The sequence below is a fragment of the Grammomys surdaster genome, unplaced genomic scaffold, assembly GCF_004785775.1.
Source record: "Grammomys surdaster isolate TR1022 unplaced genomic scaffold, NIH_TR_1.0 146, whole genome shotgun sequence".
In the NCBI taxonomy this organism is placed as follows: domain Eukaryota; kingdom Metazoa; phylum Chordata; class Mammalia; order Rodentia; family Muridae; genus Grammomys; species Grammomys surdaster.
This window is the reverse complement of record NW_021604604.1, coordinates 1,768,697-1,791,253: the sequence shown is the minus strand read 5'-3', so window position 1 is coordinate 1,791,253 and position 22,557 is coordinate 1,768,697. Positions and strand designations below refer to the sequence as shown.

The following is a 22,557-nucleotide window of genomic DNA, read 5'->3' as shown; positions in this document are numbered from 1 at the left end:
TTCCTTTCCTTTCCTTTCCTTTCCTTTCCTTTCCTTTCCTTTCCTTTTCATTTTTGCTTGTTTGCTTGTTTGTTTTGAGACAGGGTTTCTCTGTGTAGCTTTAGCTGTCCTGGAACTCCCTCTGTAGATCAGGTTGGCCTTAAACTCACAGAAATACACCTGCCTCTGTCTCCTGTATGCTGGGCTTAAAAGCATGCATCACCACTACCTGGCTGGCTTTCTAATTTCTAATAGTGAGACACTGGTTGGTTACTTTGGGTGAGATGCTTCCTCCAGATCACTTAGGGTCCATCAGGGTCACTTCATTGGGTACCACGCTGGAGGGCTGTTTCTGTGTGCTGAGGCAGCTTCTCCAAATTAACTCTTACAATGTCACTATAATCCCAGTGGTCTGTTATCAGACAGGGACATGAAATGGCACAGCAGCCCGATATCAGACACAGACATGAAATGGCTGATAGAATATTAGCTGTTTGTGGTGATTGGCTGGACATTGTCAATAACTATGAAGAAAAATCCGTGTAGGCCATTGTTCTGCTTCCCCATTCTGATCACTTGTCTCCTTGGTTCTGGTATCCGACCTGCAGGTAGCATTCACTGGCAGTCACAAGCTGTGCCTGACCATCTTACTACTGTTTTTAGTACTTTGTTAAATTGACGCTAGTATTAAGCATTCTTAGGCAAAGAGGATTAGGGTTTAGTCTGCAACACTTACGTTAAGGTCTCGGAAGTACTCATTGTAGTCTAAGGCATAGCCGACCACAAAGATATCTGGGATCTCAAATCCAGCATCTTACCGGAAAGAGACAAGGAAGAAAGTTTAGAGTGAGCATGTAAGCATGCCCTCGCCATATCCTGCTGCGGCACTTAAACAGTGAGGCAGAAGAGAAGAGAGAAGCAGTATGCAGGACAAGCCCAGCGGGTGCCTGGACGACAGTGACAGCTTGGGGACACAAGGTGAACAAGCAAGCATGTGTGAGGAATGGAACCCAAGAGTTCAGGTTTGAGGAAGAGCTCAGGAGGCCCAGTGAGTGACAAAGTGTGGAAGCTAGCCACAGTGGGCTTGTTCAAAGGGAGCAGTATGTAATGTCACAATGCCTAAGGAGATTCTCTTAAGAGCACAAAGGACCATTCGAATACAAAAGCACCATGGCATGGCCATACATAATCAGGTGTTCTGGCAGCAGCTACCAGGAAGCAATTCCCCCAGGGTGTCACTGCCTTCAGCTGGTTGAAGGACTGGAAAGCAAAACCTGAGGGACAGGATGACAGGAAAGGAGCTTGTTCAGCGTGAGGAGGGACCAGGTGAGGGTTATCTCCGTGCAGATCTCTCCATTGACAAAGCTGGGGTCCTAAGAGTACTTTATCTCTAATGAGGGCAGAATGAGAGGAAATGGACGCAAATACAGAACAAGGTACTTGGGCTCACAGTGAGCTTACAGTGAGAAGACCACTGCAAGGCAGATGATGTCTATCAAGAAACACACAATGGTTCTCTTCCAGAGATCTTCAGGCAGAATAGATATGTGTGGTCCGGTGGTTTTCAAACTTGCTTCAGTGTGTGGGACTCTCGTAAGCTCATTTATTACAATTCAATAGAAGAGAGATGTGTATGCTTAGTTACATGAACCTGCCCTTGGGATAGCCTGTGAGCTAGGAGCCATCTTCACGGTTACTACCAGGTTTTGTTTTTGGTGTTTGTTTTTTTTTTTTTTTGGTTTTTCGAGACAGGGTTTCTCTGTGTAGCCCTGGCTGTCCTGGAACTCACTCTGTAGACCAGGCTGGCCTCGAACTTAGAAATCCGCCTGCCTCTGCCTCCCAAGTGCTGGGATTAAAGGCATGTGCCACCACCGCCCAGCTTTGGTGTTTTCTTTTGTTTTTTTCCTGAGACAGTGTTTCTCTACATAGTTCTTGGCTTAACTCCCTCTGTAATCCAGGCTAATCTTGAACTCAGAGATCTGCCTGCCTCTACCTTCCCAGTGCTGGAATTAAAGGTATGTGCCATCACTGCCCGGCCCATCATTTTGATTTCCATGACCCAATATGTTTTCACATGGAGTATCTTAGACTTACAGAAAGTCATGGGTCAGTTTTCTAGGGGCCTGTATTGTGAAGTCACTAAGTAGCCTGTTTGATTCCCTAAACTTGCTGTTTCTTGAAAAGTAATTCAAGAGGAGCTGTGGATAGTAGTGCATGCCTGTAATCTCAGTATCTGGGAACCTGAGGCAGCAGGCTTTTAAGCTTGATGCTAGCCTGGGCTACACAGAGGTTCCTGTCTAAGCAAAGAGAAACAAATTCAAAGAGGAGAAGCAAGTGCAGAAGAAATGACATTAGCATTTGAGCATGTAACAAAGTCTGAACCGCTCAAAAATGCTATCTTGGCACTCCAGAAAGAAGGGAGAAACAGATTCTGCGCTAACAGAACAGGGTTAGATTCCAAGAAATCCTACATTAATAATAATTCCTACAACAGGTGTGACGATTCAGACTGTGCAAACTGAAACCCAAAGCCATGTAGAAGACTGCTGTGACATAAGGTATTGACAATCATTGGAGCTGTCATGCATCAGAGTCACCCACCACTCACTGCAACTCCTGCAGTGTCTTTTTTTTTTTTTTTTTCTGAGACAGGGTCTCTCTGTGTAGCCCTGGCTGTCCTGGAACTCACTCTGTAGACCAGGCTGGCCTCGAACTCAGAAATTCACCTGTCTCTGCCTCCCAAGTGCTGGGATTAAAGGCCGCCCCCCCCCCTGCTCCTGCAGTGTTTGTAAACGTTGTCACTGCCTAGGCTCATTACTGGCCCTCTTCATTTGCTTATATGACCCTGGCATCTCTTTAAGCTTGTTGTGTTCCATTTCTTCATATGCTAAATGGGCATAACAATAGCAACTGCCTCTAACCAGTTGTAGAGACTAAATTAATTAACCCCTACCCCTGTGTGCCTGCCTGTAAGATCCTTGCCTGGCCCATCGTAGCCTCTTACAGTGTTAGCTGGTATTATTTAAAAATGTGTGTGGGCACGTGTGCATGCGTGTGCAAGTGACTGTGGAGGCCAGACACATCACATCCCCAGGAAGATGGAGTGACTGGTAGCTGCAAGTTATCTCATGTAGATGTTGGGTGTAGAACTTGGATCCCCTGTAAAAGCAGCATGTTTTTAACCACTGGGTCGTGTCTTCAGTCCTATCTTTTTAGCATCATTTAATATAATTTCCTCACAAAATTTCTGCTTAATATCCTCATATAATGTCGGTGACATACAGACCAGTTCCCAAGGCCAGTAACTGACAGGAACAGGCCATTGGCTTTCTCTATGTGTCCAGAAGTGACCTGGTGTGTGGTTAGGAGCCCAGCAGAGGAGACCTGTGTTTAGAATGAAGAGAGCCTGGCCTATCCATACTATTCTTCTCTGCCTAATGTTTTTTCAGCTTGCTGATGAGAATTTGAGCCAAATTATCCTACGGGCTTTAGAGCAAATGTAAGTGAGACATTTTAGCTGAAGTCTGCCTTATACAAGTAAAAAAAAAAATCACCTCTTGTTTAGAATAATAAATAAATCAGTGGCTTGTTTAATCCTCCTGATAACAGAGTCAATCTTGTTGTACGGAGGAGAGAAAAGTGCACCAGACAAAGAAAGTTTCCCAGAGCACATTTCTGAACTCAAGTATGAAGATGCCTTGTTCCGGGTTCCTCAATTTTTGTTGGAGGTAGCAGGGAGATGCCACAAATGAGCAGGGTCTGGAAAGGGGTGGGAGAAGCCTTCTAAAGCTTTGTAGTGGCTTTTGATTGGTGAAAATAGCTGTCAATCAGGGATCCTGACTATCTGAATCAGTCTAGGGGAGAAAGTCTATCTTCACCCCAAAACTGATGAACTGCATAACCTGTAACAGAAGAAGCCTCCAATGCACCGAGGTGTGGTGCACACCTGTAATCCCAGCACTCTGCAGGCCGAGACAAGAGGGTAGATGCCTGTTTGTGGCCAGCCTGGGCTACATAGCTGAGTTGCATAGAAGCCTGGACTGAATCACATACCAGTGAGGTTCTCGAAACTACAGCAAAACAAAAGCAGACAAATCCAATATATAGAATGGAGTTGTTGTGAAAAACACAAACATAAAGCAGCAGTTTCTCAAAGAGCTGCAGCCTCCTTCACAGGGTGGTGGAGGTGAAGAATTTGTAGGATTATCAGTCCTGCGTGAAACACCATCACCAGGAAACCCTCCCACCCCCAAACCCTGCAACACTTACAGTCAGGTCTAAAGCTGTCACTTCTGGCTGTCCTCTTCACCAGTAAACTGCCATTACAAAAAGAAAATTACTCCAGTAAATTGGGATGCGAATTTGCAAAGAAAATTAAACACCTTTGGGCTCTGCACTCCTCCTCAAGCCTGTGGAGTGACATCATCACCACGGCCTACTTTACCTCCTGCCTTTGCTGCTCAAGGCTGGCATGGCCATGCTGGATAGAAGGAAGCATGCTGAGCGACCGCCCAGGGATCGCCTGGCTGCTCATGGAAGCGTGTGGAGCAAGCAGGGCCCCTGTCAAGGGCCTTCCTCTCCCCTTTCTCTCTCAGGCGAGTTCTTTGTCAGGGTGGTCAAACTACAGCACCCCAGGCACAGGGCCAATGGCTGGGAACAGTGCTCTGTGAGAGGGGTCCCTCTTGGTCTTGTTTTGGAGGACAGAGGATGGTGCTGTGGTGTCTGACTCACCTGGCTACCTTCACCATGTTGGGTTTGTATTTCTCAATGCTGCTGAGTAGGGCTTTCATGGTCCTCCCGGTTCCAACAACATCCTTTGCAAAAAGCAGACAAGTTCAACAAGGCAGTTTGCACAGCATAATGCTCTTACGTCTGCAGAGCGATTCCTTATTAATGAAATGCACGTTAATTTCAAATGGCAACCAATGGGAGTCAACACAGGAAGCAGAATCGCCTATGTCGAAGGATTCAGTTCAGCCTTTGGAGAGGATGTGGGCCCTTCCTCATTGAGAGTACCCAGGCTTCTGCATCCACAGTCAGGGACTAAATTTGGCCTGGAGGTTACATTTCACAATACATGAGACACATGAATTTTCATGGACCTGGGATGTACATCTGAATACACTGAACAGATAAACACCTCCTCAGCCTCCCTACTCCTTAGGGGATACCCTGGCTGGGAAGCTAAATGTGTCTGGGCAGCAGCTGGTGACAGCCAGGAGGTCCGAGCTCTTTGGCTGCCGTGAGCACCAGGGTCTCTGCCTCTGATGAGCTGTGGATGCGCAATTACATAGAATTGGCTGCTGCAATTTATTGTCCTCCTGACAGAATTCAGCTGTCAGGAGAGGAGGATGACCACAGCGGGCCTGAGTGAAGCCAGGGCCCAGTGACTCATTTGGCTGGAGGGTCTACTTGTGAGCTGTGTGAAGCCAGAGCTGTGCATATGGAAGGCCACACTGGCGAATGTGAGACTGAAGTCTGAGGACAACAAGATCCTTTGACTTTTGAGGGGCTGATGAGATGGTGTCTTGAAGGAGTGAAGGAGCACGGCCATTGACTATGGGAGCCTATGGCAGTCACAAGACGACCTTTCTATTTCTTTCTGAACAGAACAACAGCAACAAAAGACCCACTGCTACCAAAACTCCGTAACTTTCCCTTGGATCGACGTGTTCATTGACTGAATTTAAGATTTCTGAGGCTTGAGAATGGATTAAAAGCATTAGAGGTCACTGGGTGAGGAGAGTTCTAGCCTTTGTTTTCCTGTTAAATAAATGACAGTGAATGTATCGACTAGTTCTACAAGCCACGTTACTCTCCCTACAACTGATTATAAATCCACACAAGAACGGATGGAGAGGTATGTGAGGTTGGATATAAAACAGGGCCGACTATCAAATAGTCATTGTAAAGTGTCGATTCTAAATTAGTTAAAGCCAGTGACTATAGTTGGCTTCTGCTCACCGTGAGTTGAAGAATACACACAGTGGGGACTCAATAACTTGGCTAATTTGATAAACAGGGCCAGCATTTTAAAACTCACCATTGGATTCTTGTACCTTCCAAATACAGAAAAGGAAAAGGCCAGCTTACCTCAACAATGAGGACATTCTGGAGGGAAATAAAGAACAAAACCCCCAACATTTCAGAATATGATTAAAACAAACAAACAAACAAACAAACAAACAAACAAACAAAGCCTGGGTCACAGGATAAATGCAAGTTTTGCTTACAGTTAGAATTTCACAGAGTGCTTTGTAGGCCTTGTCCATCCTACAGATCTAAACAATTAGAGTACTGGTTCTCAACCTGTGGGCTACAACCCCATTAGGCCCTTTTCACAGGCCATATGGATATCAAATATTTACAGTATGATTCACAACGGTAGCAAAACTACAGTTATGAAGTAGCAACAAAAATAATTTTATAGTTGGAAGTCACCAGAACATAAGAAACTGTACTAAGGGGTTAGCATCAGGAAAGTTGAGAACCACTGAATTCGAGGAAACCTAAGTGTTCCAGATTCATTTTAATAGCTCTGTGGGATTGCTTGATGTTGTAATTTTATTGTCTATACTCAGGTTAGTAGCAAGCTCATGTCAGACCTTGTTGCCTCTTTGAAGGGACTATCCATACAATTATGACATCTCAATAGTGCCATGTCCTTCTGGCTCTCACCTTTGGGATAACAAGCTCACCAGGAAAGCCAGCTAACATAAACTACAAGATTAATGGAGGAATGCTCAGCGGTGAACATATACTTAGCTGTGACAGCCCTATCCTATGTAGCCACTCAGATCCCCATTGTATCAACCCAGAGGAAATACTGTGAGGGCGTCGAAAACATTGCAAGGGGCCTGGGGTGTTGTTTTTACTGACGTGACCAGATCCCTTGATAAATGCTCACCAGATATTCATCTATTTCCCCCTCAAGAACATAAATTATGTTTTATCCCAATTTCTTGTTAGACAGCTTCTTCACCCATAGATTCCAAACTTCATGTGGTGGAGAGTTGTTTGTCTTGTTTACTACTGTGCTCTCAGGCCCTACTGTATTGCCTGCATGTAGAAGCAAAAAGTGTTTGTTTTTTTTTTAAAAAAAAGAATAATGGCTATCAAGCTTATTAATGAATTAAAATCATTCAGTTAATTGGATTAGTAGTATGTGCCAATGTTGTCCCATCAAATTATGACTGTGTTAATATACCATTCCATTCACCACGCAGGGAGAATATTCCTAGTAAGTAATGCACTTTTACTTTATAGCTATATATTTTTTATATTTATTTATTTATTTTCTTATTTTTATTTATTTTTGTGTGGGCACATGTGCACATGTGAAGGTCAGAAGACAAATTGGGGAGTGGCTTATCTTCTCCCGCCATGTGCAATCTGGGGATTCCACTCAGACTGTCAGGCTTGGGGGCAAGTGCTTTAACCTGCTGGGGCATCTTGCCAGGCTCTTAATCTTTCATTCATCCTTGATTAAGTAACACACTAATTTCAGATCAAACTACACATTTCTTCTTTGTATCTAATACAAAAGAGGTTTAATGAATACACATGTTAAGAAGTCACCTACCCATACAAGAACCACAACAAAGCCATGTCACACATGTAGAAATGCTTTCTGGTAGTGCTTTCTCTTAGGTAGGACATTCTTATTAAGCCCATTTATTAGGAATATTAGTTTATCATCATGATGGAGGGCTATATTGTTTACTCTCAAAGCCCATGTGTCCTCTCCATGGTACTGCACATTAATGTCCTATGTGAGGGTCAGACCATCAAGCCCCCTAAGACTGTCCCTTTAACATTTTCAATATGGCTTACTATGACCTTTGCCCTCACTCCACACCACTTAACTTAGATGTGTATTTTCACTTTGACTAAGATTTGACCAAGCCTATTAGCTAACCAGGATGCTTAGAGAATCCTGTGGTTAATTGAATTTTCCTGTTCACAATCCCTTTTAGGTTCAATCGTGTAAACAAAATTTCTTTCCAAAATATGTTAGTATGCATGCTTGTCTAAGTAAGTAAGAAGTCCTGAAAAGAAGTCTCTCCTCTCTCCCTCTCTTCTTCCCTCCTCAATTTCGAAACAACGTAAAATAGGTGTCAACTTTGAAAGGATTAAGTATGATTTTAAGACTGTTAGTTACAGTGGGAGGTGGGACTTGAATAGGTATTGAGCTGAGATATATTGTCAAAATAATTCCTACATATGTTAAGCTTGAAAGGTTTTAAGGAAGATGGCTCTTCCCACTTCATGTCTCCTGTCCCCACGTGTTGCTTTAAGGGGCAGGCACTTTGACCTCTGCACTGTCTTCCAGGCTGGTGGGCCTAGATTTCTCATATCTGCTGCTGCTATGTTACATTTCTAAAAATACACACATTAAAATAATTTTTTTTTGCATGGCTGAGATTGAATGCTATGCATGCCAGCCAAACGTTCTAGCCTCAGCCTGACATATTTACTAACACATTTTATATAGCTAATTTGTTTTTTAAATGTATTCAAAGCATATTTGAAAGCACAAAATCTAAAGATTTTCCCTCTTCATGCCCTCTTCCTTCCTCTTTCTCTGAAAACGTACTAGGTAAGCAAGTAGTCTACCACCAGGCTACACCAAGCCCTGAACTTTGCTTAACTTTTGATGCATATTTAACTTTAAAGACTTTAAATGTATTTGTGTGTGCTTTAAAAAAGGATTAAACTTACAGTACCATTCTCTATTTTATATAAGCAAAATCTCACATCTATCAATAATAATAAATTCTTAGTATCACATAAAGCCAACTGCATATTCAAAATTTCCCAATTGTCCTTTAAACAGCCTTTGAAATATCTCTGTTCAACCTAAGAGTAGACATTGGATTCTACTATATTTTGAACGTATTCTCCAGAGTTCCTGAGCTGGAAAATTAACCATCAATAAACATTAAGATGGGGCCCAACAAAAGATGATCCAGCCATGTGTTCTGCCTTCAATAATACAGTATTACCATCATTATAAGAATGGGTTAGTTGCCTTAATAGCAGATTGTTATAACAGTGAGGAAGGTCCCTGTCAATCTTTCATTGCTCTTCCTTATCTTTCCACTTTCTACCACGGGATGATACAGCATGAAGGAAGAAGGTATAGATGTAATTGTCCCAGCCTTGGAATGTTGTGTTAGTATCTAAGGGAACCATCCCTTGGGTTTCCATGCACGAAGATTAGACTCAAGGGCTAAAAGACAAATAGTAGCCCATCTTCATATGGTCAGCACAGGACTCTGACTGATAGAAAAAAGGGATCCAGAAAGGCTTGTGCTCCAACTATGGTGGTGCACATGTAAGCAGAGGACCTAGGAAGGCAGAGGCAGGAAGATCATGAGTTCTAGATCAACCTGGGTTATATAGCAAGACTCTGTAAAAGGAGGGAAGGAAGGAAAGAAGGAAGAAGGAAGGAAGGAAGGAAGGAAGGAAGGAAGGAAGGAAAGAAGGAAGGAGATAGGGAAGAAGAAAGAACTCTGTGTGATAAATGGATAATCTTGGCCCATCTCTTTGACTTTCTGTAGCTCATTTTACTTACGAGACACCATCTCCACCTATCTTTAAGGATCTGCAGTTTTCCTTAACCAACCTTTCATTACCGTCTACTGCTTTTAATTTGTACTGAGCAGTCTACTAAGATTCCCACTTTTTGAGTGGGCAACGCTGGGGATTTTTTTTTTTTTTTCGGAACACTCTGTGCCTCCAGAACACTTCCCATCTGATAACCAGGATTGCTGAATTGGAGATGTTTGCCAATTACTGTCTTAGTCATCTCCTCACACCTAGCTCACTTCCTCCCAGAGAGCCAGTAAAAGTCTGTGGGGGCTGGAGGCAAAAATTCTGTAGGGACTCTCTAGCCTCCAGTGTGTTGTTTCGCTGCTCTTCGCGGTCTGAGCAAAGCCCCTCACACGGAGTTTTCCTTATGAAAGAGGCAAGAAGGTAGGGAAGAATCATACACATACAAACGGTTTTCTTAAGTTGGCTATTCCTACTTTTAACCTTTGAAAACACAAAGTGATCAGCAGCAGCAACGGCGGGGAGTGGGGGTGGGGGTGGGTTGTGGGTGTGGTCACCCTCAGAGAGACTGGTATGGCAAAGATGGGGTGGATGGTGGGGCGGGGGTTGCTGGCTGTGAAGAGGAGTGTGAATATAAACCCCACAGGGAAAGGAATGCTGGTCAGCATTTTATTTTATATGATAACTCACAAAATTGTCAGCGTCGTCCATCAGTGGCCATTTCTACTATTGTTCTCAACCTAGTCAGAGGCAATAAAAGGGAATGATTTAAATAGAGGCTGCCGGTGGTGGTGCTGGCTGTCGGGATTTGGCAGGTTTCAATGCTTCGTTCTGGCATTTGATTAGAAACTGATTTGGGGATGGGGCGCTCCTCCCCTGAAACCTGCCCAGCTGTGTATCTTCACTGCCAGATCTGGGCCTGCTTGCCCGCCTTTCAGTTTTATTCAAGCCGTTCAGTGGTTTCTCTTGGACATGAATAGAATCTTCCTGCTTTAATGGATACACACACATTTTATGAAGTGCCAGGATTAAATCAACTCGGGAAAAAAAATCAGAGTGAGAGTGTGTTGTAGAGACAGCTTAAATCCAGTGAGTAGATGGTTTTAAGCGCAAGAGTCCACTGAACAGAACTGATGAGGGTTCACTGTATTCAACAGCACTGGTCTATTTAAAGCCATGACTCAACCAGCCTCCCCTGAAAGTGAAAGAAGGCAGCAGAGAATGGGGAGTGAGTGAGAAAGATGGGATACTTCCTCTTAGCTGAACTCCAACTTGTGAGGACCTCAGAGGTTCCAGGGCTGTTGTGGTACACGTTGTGGTACAAACGCGGTACAGCTGAACAGGGCGAGCTGCTTCCATGTGCTTTCTGAGACTCTTCCTTTCATGACACCATGTGACAACCATTTCTATGGCTCTCTCTTCATTTTGGCTGCAGTACTTGTCTTCCAGGTACTGCACACACAGACTCAGCCTATGCCCTGCCTCCCTCCTGCACTCCTTTCTACCGTACTGTATCAGGTTCACGCTATCTTTTAAAATTCTTCTTAAATAAATAAAATCCATAATTGTTTGACTGAATTTTGTACAACATATCATGATTATATTAGTTTCCTTTTAAATGGCTCTATGATGTCACCTCTGCCCAAACTCAGCAAGTTCATCTGTTTAAATTGAGACAATCAGTCTATAAACCCAACCCAATTCCATTTTCAGCTATTTTATTATTTCCTTGTTCAGTTCCCGACATGTTTCCTTAGTCATGCAGGTCCAGCCCTGTCTAGTTTCCCTACTTTCCCTTTCCTCCCCGAGTCTAGGTCTGATTCTCTTCTGTGTTTCTCCCACACCCATCTTCTCCTTAAGATCACTACAGTTCCAAGAATCATCATCCTAATCACCATCAGCACCTCCTCCCCCTCCCTTTCCTTCTTCCCTTCCCTCTCCCTCTCCCTCTCCTTTTTGTACAAAGGAAAGGGATTTGTGGAATGACTCAGGGAGCTATTCTTGAGGTGCTAAGCGCTGTGAGAGAAGCCGAGTCCAAATTCCTGGTAGGGTAGTAATATGAAAAAGTGCAAATGTATTGACTGAACCAATGGATTGCATGGTGAGTATATGAGAAAGAGGAAGTTAGATAATGACCTGTAACAACCCTGCTACCCGATCCCGATATGTGTTACAGTTTGGATTCTTCTATAACCGCTAAACCAGGGAGCCAGTAAGCGCTGAGTGCTTTCTTCTCTTAAGCTTGTTCCCCATCACATATCTGCTTTGTTGTGAAGAGATTCTGCTTATTAGATTTCTTTGTCATTTTGACCACTCTTCTTGGGCAGACAAGACTGAACAGGTGAACGAAGCATGTCACAGAGCCAGCTATTGCGAGTTGAATGTAAACTGTCCTTCCCAAAGGCTCCTGTGTTGAAGGCTTTGTACCCAGGTGGTAGCACTACTTCAAGGTGACCATGGCTTGAGGACCTAACTTCATGACTCTGCTATTCGGAAGTAGGTGGCTGGGGCATGTCTTTGATAAGTGATTTATGTCTAATTTGGCAGACAACCCCCGCCCCCTACACACACACACCCAGCCTCTCTTGGCCAGCAAGGTGGGCACACCCTCCCGTCACCAATCGCCATGCCTTTCTATCATGATGTTCTGACTTGCCGCAGACCTGGCATCAAATGGCCATGTAAGGTCCCTGAAACTGTAAGGCAAAATGAACCTTTCCTCTTTGTAGTTGTCTTTTTTCAGGTATTTTGTTACAGTGCTAAAAAGTTTGAGTAACACAGAGTCCTTATTTTATAAGGAAAAGTAGATCTCTACAGTTAAATGAAAACTTTTTTTTCCCCAGTAGTGCTGGCCATTCTTGTGAGCCTTGTGAATGCGAGCTAGACAAGCACTCTGCTTCCCACTGCTACACCCCAGCAGCAGTCATTTTCTCCCCTGCCCTTAGCCATGCAGGATTCACTTCCTCCATCTTCGGTTTTAAGTTTCCTCAATCCTGAAGCTTTTTGCTCTCTCTCAGACACTCCACACTTTCCCCTCCAGCTCTAACCGGAATCAGTTGCTCTGATGTGTCCTTCCATTGTTACCCTCTCTAGCTTTTGTTGCCTTCCAAAGCGTCCTCTGTGAAGCAGCAAATGTGTTTAGTCTTGGATCCCATCACTCACCACCAAAAGCCTGGCCAATTTGGCTTGGGTTTAACATTTCCCCCTATGTCCTTGCTCAAGACGGACTGAAACCATTTCTCTGATTCCTATGTAAGATGATGCACTCACTGCTCATCCAGTATTTACTCTAACCTCTGATGGAGCAGGCTGAGGACAGGGTTGAGGTGGTGAATACAATGGTCCCTACCCACTTCACATTGATTTTCTCAGGGGAAGGACAAATAATAATAAAAAAAAGGCTTGTAAGTAAATGCTAAATTCTAAACTGTAGAAAGGGCTCCAAGGGAGTTGGGCTCACATACAGATAGATGCATACTGGAGCTGGGGGATGGTCTCATTCCTGACTGCTATGCAAGGAAGCTGTGCTGTATAGAGCAGACATTGGGGCTGAGTCCTAAGAGAGAGGAAAGTATATTCCAAGAAGAAGGTTGGCAAGAAAGGCTTAGCTAGTGAGGGTGCAGTGCCATGAGGCCAATAAAGTATGACAATGTGGTAGGGATGCCAGCTGGATCAAGCAGGATTTACTGTAGTCAGGAATTTGGATCATACTTAAAGAACATTGGGGGAAGGCTTGCTAGGTAAACCACAAACACTTAATTATATTTTACGGTCAAGTAATCAATGAATAAATTTTTAGAGTATGTCCAAAATATCACACAAGGCACAGTTAGAGTAAATATATTTACTATGTATTTATACTGAACATCTATTCAGTGTTTGAAGTTCAAATTTGACTGGGCTCTTGGGTTTTTGTTTTGTTTTTGTTAAGTCTGGCAACTGCTAGTTAAGAGGCCACTGAAAGGTTTCAATTGGTAAGTCGAGTAACCCAATTTGTATTTTAAGAAGATCCCTTGGGCAGCTTTGTGGAGAATGGTTTGAAGGTTATCAAGAGTTAACTGAAGGCTCAAGTTCAGGGCAGCAAGTTGGGCTCAGAGGAAAGTTCAGTATGGGTGGGCGTCAGGTTGGGGGTGCCCCAGTTAGGGTTTTATTGCTATGAAAAGATACCATGACCATGACAACTCTTATAAAGGAAAACATTTAATTTGGGCTGGCTTACATTTTAAAGGTTTCATTCATTATCATCTCGGAGGGAAACAGCATACAGGCAGACATAGTGCTGGGGAAGGAGCTGAGTGTTCTACATCTTGATCTACAGGCAGCAGAAGGAAACTGTGCCACAGGTAATGGAGCTTGAGTATATGAGACCTCAAAGCCCACCTCCATAGTGACACACTTCCTCCAACAAGGCCACACCTACTCCAACAAGGCCACACCTCCTAATAGTGCCACTTTCAATGGGCCAAGCATTCAAACACATGGGTCTATGGGGGCCATGTCTATTCAAACCACCACAAGGGGTGTCCAGGGCCTTGTAAACCTTGAAGTTAGAAGAGACCCTCTAGGAGATGGCAAAGGTGGATTCTAACTCGAGAGCTTTGGTATGGGTCCTAAGACTCTGCATTTCTAATAAGCCCCTAGGAATCATGTCAATGAACTATAGCCCCAGGGACACATTAGGCCTCATCCTCGTTTTTATAAATACATTTTTAGTAATTGTTATTTGAATACATTCATTTGCTTCAGCACCACCTCTGGTTGCTCTCACGCTATAGTGGAGTCAAAGAGCTGTAATAGTTAGTTCACACTGTCTAAAATGTTTGTTTGTTTATTTATTTATTTATTTATTTATTGGTTTTTCAAGACAGGGTTCCTCTGTGTAGCTCTGGCTGTCCTGGAACTCACTCTGTAGACCAGGCTGGCCTCGATCTCAGAAATCCACCTGCCTCTGCCTCCCAAGTGCTGGGATTAAAGGCGTGCGCCACCACCGCCTGGCTAAAATATTTATATTTGACTCTTTATAGAAAAACTTGCCTGCCTAGACTATACTTTGTGTGACAAAGGTCAAGAGTTGGAAGACAGCCAGGGAGGTAAAATGTAGATAAATATCCTGATTAGCTGAAGGTCTTTGAGGGCTGAGAGAGGGTCTGCCTGGCTCACCTCAGACCCTGGCTCGCCTAGCTTTCCCATCTGCTGGGAGCTAGGCACTTGAACTTCAGTCTTCCAAATCAAGTGGGTATGTTAGTTGCTGAGTGACTAGTCATTGTTGATTCATCTTAGAAGTTCTTGGCCCAAGGAGTTCTACTTTGCACCTATTTAAACATGCAGAAATGTGTCTTCACAAACAGGGGAATATAGATTATAACTAGATAGCACTGGGAAGTTGGAAAGAAAATGCCTTGTCAGCATTGAGTTAATGTTGACTCTTGCTTGTATTCGCTCCTGCCTAATGGTCCACTTGAATGCACACCTGCTAGGCTCTAATTTACAGCAGTGGACACCAAAGCCAACACCTGCCATGTCTTCTGCTTACTCCACCACTGGCAAGAAGCCACCCCTCCACCACCCTCTATAGTGTCTGAAAGGCATACCCGTGCATGTCTGCGAGGGAAATCACCGCAGAACAAACGGGTAAAGTAGGAGAGAAGAAGCCGTAGAAGGTAGGGATCCTTTCAGAGCTGTCATTTTGATGGTCCTTTCGGTAAAAGAATGAACATGATCCAGCCCTTGTGGAGTAGTAACTATATGGAAAAACTAAGCTAAAATGACTTAAAGAACCCTTCCAGGGTGTTAAAAGCTATGAATTTCAGGAAATTGCTGCGAGTATTTTAGCTTTCCTAGGCTATTTCCTGCTGTAGTGTAGTGATGTCAAATGAAGCCCAGCAATATGTTAACATTAACAAGTTCACTTCAGTTGCCATAAAACAAGATTTACTACTCCTGGAACCCACTAGGCTATCTTCAGCGGAAGGAGAAACTGTTTTCTAGTAAGAGTCCGTGCATCCCAGTAGCATTCCAAACTTTAGGATATGTATTTTTATGAAACGCGGCTGCTGTTCTGTTTTTCCCCCATCTGGGGATTGTGTAACAGTAAGAACTGCCAAGGATGGGAGACTAAGCATGTGTAATAGAACAACACACTCAGCTTAGAAAGCCGAAGGTGTTTGTGGGTAATGAACACAGGTCAGGATAGGTGAACAGAATCGAATTCTGCAGTTGCTGGTTGCTGTCATTCTTTCCAGCAAGTCTGTATCTCAAGTCACACTCCACCAGAATCACCTGCTGGTAAAGCAGCCCTCCCTGGGGATCCTAAAATTGTGTTAGATCTAAATAGTCCTTTCACTTCATACTTAGTTGAGGGCAAGCCTGGAACTCCAAATTAAAAATAGGGTATTTCCCCCTAAGTCTAGTAGGTTTCATTTTCTCCCTCTCTACCCCTTCTCCTTCCTCCTGCCTCCTTTCTTCTCTCTCTCTCCCTCTCTCTTTCTCTGTAATGTTAGCTCTTCAGCAAAGGACTAATAACTATGCTCTCAAGAAGTGGCCCCCATACCATGCTGTACATTTCAATAAACTTGTTTAAATGTCTTACCACAGTGCCTGCTGCAAAGCAACAGACACAGAAGAACAGACAAAGGAGAAAGCTTGTTTTGGGGTGGGGGTGCCAACAAAGCAAGTAGAAAAGAAGCTAGTAACAGCCGCAGGGGTTTTGTTGTCTGAAATAAGGCTGGAATTGGAAGCTGGGAGGATTTAGTCTGCAGCACGTCCTGGAAGCTTTCTGCAGGCAGTGTTTTGGACAGGAGAAATCATTAAAGGGCCTCACACATCTATTTGCATGAATTAGCAAACCCGGGAGAGCTTTTGAAATGCATTTGCAGCTCTGACCCGACATGAAGGTCACATAGATGTCCCCAGAAGTGTATGCCTACTGAGAAGTTACATTAACAAACCTTGCCAGCCAGTGTTGAAAGATCCTCGCCTCCAATGATCTGCATCTCACCCATGGACCGATCATTCTACAGAAACGGGGGAGGGGAAAGAAAAGGAAGACAATGATTGTAGCGCACAAGAGAACCTTAAAAGCACATTTTCCCATCTCTTTGGTTAATAGCTAGATTGTGCCTTGCAAATACAGCACACATAGCTAGCAAGGGCTCATGGTTGCCTATGGTTACCAAGAGCCACTTTCCTGCAGGCTCTTGAGACAAAGCCAGCTAATGACTGGCTGGCGGGGAAAGTCTGAGGAGGGGGGGGGATGGACCGCTGGAGAGACGATAGACAAACTTAATATACCATAGATGATACCTATCTTGAAGCAGACAAATAGGAAAAGACACACACTTGAACTTTACTGAGGTGAGGAAACCGGGGGGCAGGGGGATGGGCTGAGTGACATCCAATAAGCTCGCTCTTGCCGTAGAGAACAATCAAATTCTGATCCGCCTAGAAATGGAGCCCTCGTCTATTTTTTGTCATTGTAAACTCAGCCCCTCATCTGATGACAAGAATAATCCCAACAGACCATAGTGCAAGAGAGATTTGGTCTTCTGAAATGACCGAGCAAGCCTTCTGTTGCTCCAAGAATATAAGAACTGGGGAGATTAATTTTTTTAATCCAAATCTTCTAAAAATGAGCTGATCATTCATGTTTTCAATGTTTAGATATCAAACATTACTGAGTCCTAAAAAAAAAAAAGCCTCAAAAAGCAAAAAAAAAAAACAAGCAAGCATACAAACAGGCAAATACTCGTTTTTAAAGTGCACCTTACAAGAATCACTTAGGGACAAAATGGAAATCAAACTTGGCCCCTCTCTAATGACAGGCACACACTAGAGGAACTCAAGCAGACAGACTCAGCCAGTCTGCTCCTGACCAAAGTCAGAATGTGGTGATGTGGCAATGCCTTGATCCAACTGATAAACCCGAGAAGCCAGTCGTGGTCTAGTGTGCTGTGCTCAAACAGGAGGTCCTGAAGCTGAAGCAGGAGCTGTCCTCAGTTACTGATGCAGACAGCTATTCTTAAGCCAGTCTAGCAGTCCCTTGTCTTGACAAAGTTTTCTCTCATTCCGTTAACATTCATCCCAAAGGGTCAGGCAGACCCAGGGTTTAGCAGTATAGAGAAAACAGCTGGAGGCTACTTCAAGTCCCTCAAGCTAGCTCCTAGAGGAATTTCCTTGAAAATAGATAAATAAATAAATAAATAAATAAATAAATAGGTCCCTTGTACTTGCTGAAGCATTTCTCCTTAGAGCATCACTGGAGGGGAAGGGTGAAGGTGAACCCTTAAATTAGATAGTCTGATCTTTGAAAGAGAAGAACACTGGGTATCCAGAATTCTAGGCTGTTTTTGTACTGGTGAAGACAATCACATTCACAAGCTGATCTGGTAGTGGCTGTGAAAAAAAAAAAACTTTGAAAAAAAATGTCAGCCGGGCGGTGGTGGCGCACGCCTTTAATCCCAGCACTTGGGAGGCAGAGGCAGGTGAATTTCTGAGTTCGAGGCCAGCCTGGACTACAGAGTGAGTTCCAGGACAGCCAGAACTACACAGAGAAACCCTGTCTTGAAAAACCAAAAAAGAAAAAAGAAAAAAAAATAAAGAAAAAATATGTCAAAGGAGGGCTGAAGAGTCATCTCCGTGGCTAATCGCTTTTGCTACCCTCCTAGAAGACCCATGTTAGCAGTTCTAAGGGATCCAACACCCTCTGTGGCCTCTAGGGAGTAACTGCACTCATATGGTATACACAAACACATACATACATTTTTAAGAAATTCCAATTTTTAAGAAATGCTTTCTTAATTTAATTTAAAAATTTCCAATTTTTAAGAAATGCTTTCTTATCACCCCCAGGGGTACTGAGATAGCACTGTTCAGCATCGGAATATCTGTGTGTTAGAGTCTGCTAAGTTGTAACCAGCTTCAGGAGAAACACAACTTCAGGTCAGGGATATACATAGCTGGATGCAATTGCTAAACTACAAAGCTCAGAGTACATTGTGAAACAATTCTGTTATTATACCCACTCTATTGAATGTTTATCTCTACCCTATTGGTTTTGTATTTGTTTTGTCAGAAACAACAACAACAATAACAAGCACAGACCATCAGAAAACTAAATACTGTACTCAAAGTCACACAGCCTGCTGCCAAGACAGTCTCATTTACAAATGAGTCCAAGTTTCTAAATATGTTTTTAATATTAGATCTGTTCTTAACCTATCTGGAAGATATATCTTCCAAGTGTGTATATAGTCAATTATCCTAACACCCTTTACTGAATTGTTTATTTCCCCCCCCCCCATAGAGGGGGGAAATTGGCTAGAAATGCCAATTTTTAAAAGTCATAAATTTTATCCTCATGTATAAGGGTCAGTTTCTACATTTGTCCAATCTAACACGCCCATTCTAGTATTAATTTACCCGATAGGCTCAACTCACTAGTTTGACTTTCTAATTAGTTATTCATAGGAAATAGTGAATTAACTTTTCCTAATATTAAAACTCTATTCTTAAAATTTTCACAGTTCTGGAATGTCTTAATATCTAGTTGTAAATGATATTTTTATATTCTCTGGCTTGCCCATATAAAAGACACCCAATCTTGATATTATTTTTATAAACTGTAAGCCAGATTGGGTTGGTTTTGAGCTATTTTATCTTATGTTCCAGCCATATGTCCCTTGTTACTTGCTGTTTCTCCTGACCACGTGCTCATGGTTCATCTCCTCTCATGGCCACTTCCTCCTCTCCTTGTCTTTCTCTCTTGGTCTCTCCTGAGACCTCTCACTGGATCCTTAAGTCCCACCTTTCTCTCTTCCTACTGCCCAAGCCCAATCACAGGCTTTAGCCGTTTGTTGATCAGTTAATGTTAGGAGCAAGGTTTGCACATTAAAAGCTGGTGTACATGACGATTTGCTCTTTTTGGGGCAACCAGATCTTGGGGTACAAAATTTAGCATTTCAATACACTGTAGCACAAGATCACAAGATCAACCCCAACATCCAGTAGGGTTTTGATTTTTTTATTTCTGTTTTATGTTTTGGCTATTTTCGTTCTTGCTCTGTCTCCTTCCTGTGGGTTGTTCTGAAGATCAAGTGGATTGACTGACATGGAACCCTGGGAACAGAGAATGGCATGTGGCCAGCCTTTGGCCCATCAGACACTTACTTAACAGCAAGTGTTTGGATGACAAGTACTCCAGCACTGCCACCATGTTAACAGTGTGGTCTCCATCTTGGAGGCACTGGGAGGTAGTAGACTCTTTAAGGGCTTAGCAGAAATAGAACCTGTCACTGGGGGCTTGTTCTTGAAAGTGAAGCTGGCACCATGACCCTTTCTCCTACTCCATCTCTCATTTCCTGGTCACAGGGTCAGTGGCATGGCTCCTATGCTCCCTCCGTCATGTGCTGCTGCCTCATCACAGGCCCAAAAGCAATGCAGCCAATCAATCACGGGCTGAAACCTCCAGAACCAAGAGACAGCACACACTTGTCTTGTTTATAAGTTGGTTTTCTCAGTTATTTGTTTCAATGGTTGTAAGCTGATGGAATGTAAACTTCATTATCATTTTTTTTCCTTTTTAGTTCATTAGAAAATGGCCTCTCCCTAAGGCACTGAGGGTCAGCAGCTCCCCTGGTTTAGTGACTATAAAAATAAGTGAGTCTTCCTTCCTTCCTTCCTTCCTTCCTTCCTTCCTTCCTTCCTTCCTTCCTCCCTCCTTCCCTCCCTCCCTCCCTTCCTCTTTTTTAAAATTTCTTTTTTATTGGATATTTTATTTATTTACGTTTCAGATGTCATCCCCTTTTCCCATTCCCTCCCCACCCCCATCCCACCCACCCCCTCCTTTTTGCTTTTATACCATTTTAATTACATGCAAGTATTAAGGTCAGTTCTAGGTTGAGGAACTAGCAATACAATAGATGCAAATAGTGAATGAACAAGCAAGACAATAAACACAAATAGTTAAAGAACAAGGAAAGCATTGAACACAATTCCGTGAACACTCCCATGATCACTGTTTCTCAGGGCTTATCAGGATGACCACAATATCTGACTCTACTTCCCTGTCCTAGCCCCAGGTCATTTTCCTGTCTGAAGCCTACTTCCTTGTTCTAGCCTAAAATTTAGATTCCTGCCTGAAATTACTTCTTTGTTCTAGCCTAAGATTTAGATTCCTACCTGAAGTCTTTGTTTTAGCCTAATGTCAGATTCCTGCCTGAAGTCCACTTCCTTGTCCTTGCCCAATGTCATATTCCTGCCGAGCAGCCCATTTCCTTGTCCTTGGCCCATGTCAGATTCTTGCCAAGCAGCCCCAAAGGCTCTCCTGCCTCTCCCCATTTCTTTCTTGTTTTTGTTTTTCTTGTGAGACAGAAAGGGGAATTGAGAGGTCCAAGCTCTCCATCTGTACACTTCTGACCAACCTTGCTGTTTTCATCCTATTGTGCTCTTCCTTCAGCTTTTCAGAAGGCGGTGACTGGCTCCTGAGCTGTTCTGGTACCCCTATGGCTCCCCTCCCCTGCTGCCGACCATCCTCTCCATAGGCATTTGGTTGGTACGTTCTCTGCTGTGTAGTGCCGGTAATCTTCATCAACCTGTCCACCTTCTAAAGCTTAAGTGCTGACCTCCTGCCCATGGAGGACTTCTTTTTCTCCCTCCAGTCCTTGCTCACTTATGTTTTATTTCTTTGGTCTTATTCTCTTAGAGTCAAAAAAAAAAAATCTCCTGGTCAAAGGAATAGAATCTCTGGCCTTGTGTGGAGGCCTAACATTCCAATCAACCGGGTCAGTCACTTGGCTAAGGGACCACACCTAGGAAACAGAGCTCAATGGGCAGAATAATTAGTCCTTTAATGAGATACTGTATTTTTCCTTCCTATTATCCCCACCCCAACAATAGTTCACACAGCTCTATGGCTTGTAAGTCAGTGTCACTTCTTTCCTTCTCTTCCCTGAGCATGCTTTCTTTTAACACTTTGAGTTTCCTGAGCACTTTGGTCTTTCTTTCTCTCTTCTTAAAGCCTTCCATTTTGCCATGGAGCTGCTTGTTGGCCAGGAGTCTGACCTCTCAGCATAAACAACATGGCCTTTTTGCTCCTTCTCTTCTCCATCTTTCTCCTCCAGACAGCAGGAGCAGTTTACAGCTGCCCTGCCTTGGCTTTCTTTTAAACTCTAACGGAACTGTGCTTAGCCTTCTCCTTGAGTCTGCTCTTAAATTCTTTTATGGCGAGATTAGGAACCTGAAGGTGGGGGGGTGTCATGATTTCCCCTGTAGCAATTCTAGCAAGGCTTCAGGGGGCTATGAAGTTAGTTGTATATATTACAGACAAACAAACTAACATATCCAACTAGGGTAGATTTTTGTTTTAAACTTGGGGTTAACTCATCCTGACTTCATCTGACTGCATTGGTGTGTTCTGTTCCTGGATCTCTAAATCAGATGTGCTAGCTTGATAAAGCAAGCTGGATGTTTCCCCTTCCCACAAAATTTAGAAGAGTCTTGAATGAATGGGTTTATCCATTTCATTAAGGTTCAGTAGAGCTCAGACTAAGTGATGGATCCCAGCTCCATCCTAGATCTGCCTAGAAGACATGGCCCAATCCCTTCCTAGAATCCTAGAAACAAGAAGCAGATAGTGACTCCCAGAGCAGCATGGGAAAGGAGTACAACAGCCGAATGGCCAGGAGAAATGAACATCACAGTATAAATGCTGTTGACAAAGGAAGAGTAGACACACTAAAATACTAAAGGAAATCTCTGACATTTAGCGCAGTCATCCTTAGAACAAATATTTGGAAAGTTAGCTTAGGTGACCTGCCTTGCAGCAGGTGACGTGATTCCGAATACAGAATTGGACTACTTAGATATCACTCAGTGGAAAACAAACTGAGGAAGAGTAACTACTGAAAATATCCTGTCCTACCAAAGAACGGGAAGAGGAAATCCAAGAATGTAAATAAACAAAAGAACCATTCTCTAAGCCACTCAATTTCCAAGTCAGAGCAATTTGCTCTGAAACCTCTAGGCTGC

General features: G+C 43.4%; 1 protein-coding gene across 1 annotated transcript in view; it reads right to left on the bottom strand.

Moving 5' to 3' along the window:
- The window catches only part of Prtfdc1 (phosphoribosyl transferase domain containing 1), a 93,694-nt gene that overhangs the window by 1,989 nt on the left and 69,148 nt on the right, over positions 1 to 22,557 (bottom strand). The window contains exons 4-8 of the mRNA XM_028764878.1: positions 16,482 to 16,547; positions 6,073 to 6,090; positions 4,711 to 4,793; positions 4,249 to 4,295; positions 716 to 792 (exon numbers count right to left, since the gene is read on the bottom strand). Coding sequence (XP_028620711.1) covers positions 716 to 792; positions 4,249 to 4,295; positions 4,711 to 4,793; positions 6,073 to 6,090; positions 16,482 to 16,547 — 291 coding nt within the window. The remainder of the gene's footprint in view (positions 1 to 715; positions 793 to 4,248; positions 4,296 to 4,710; positions 4,794 to 6,072; positions 6,091 to 16,481; positions 16,548 to 22,557) is intronic.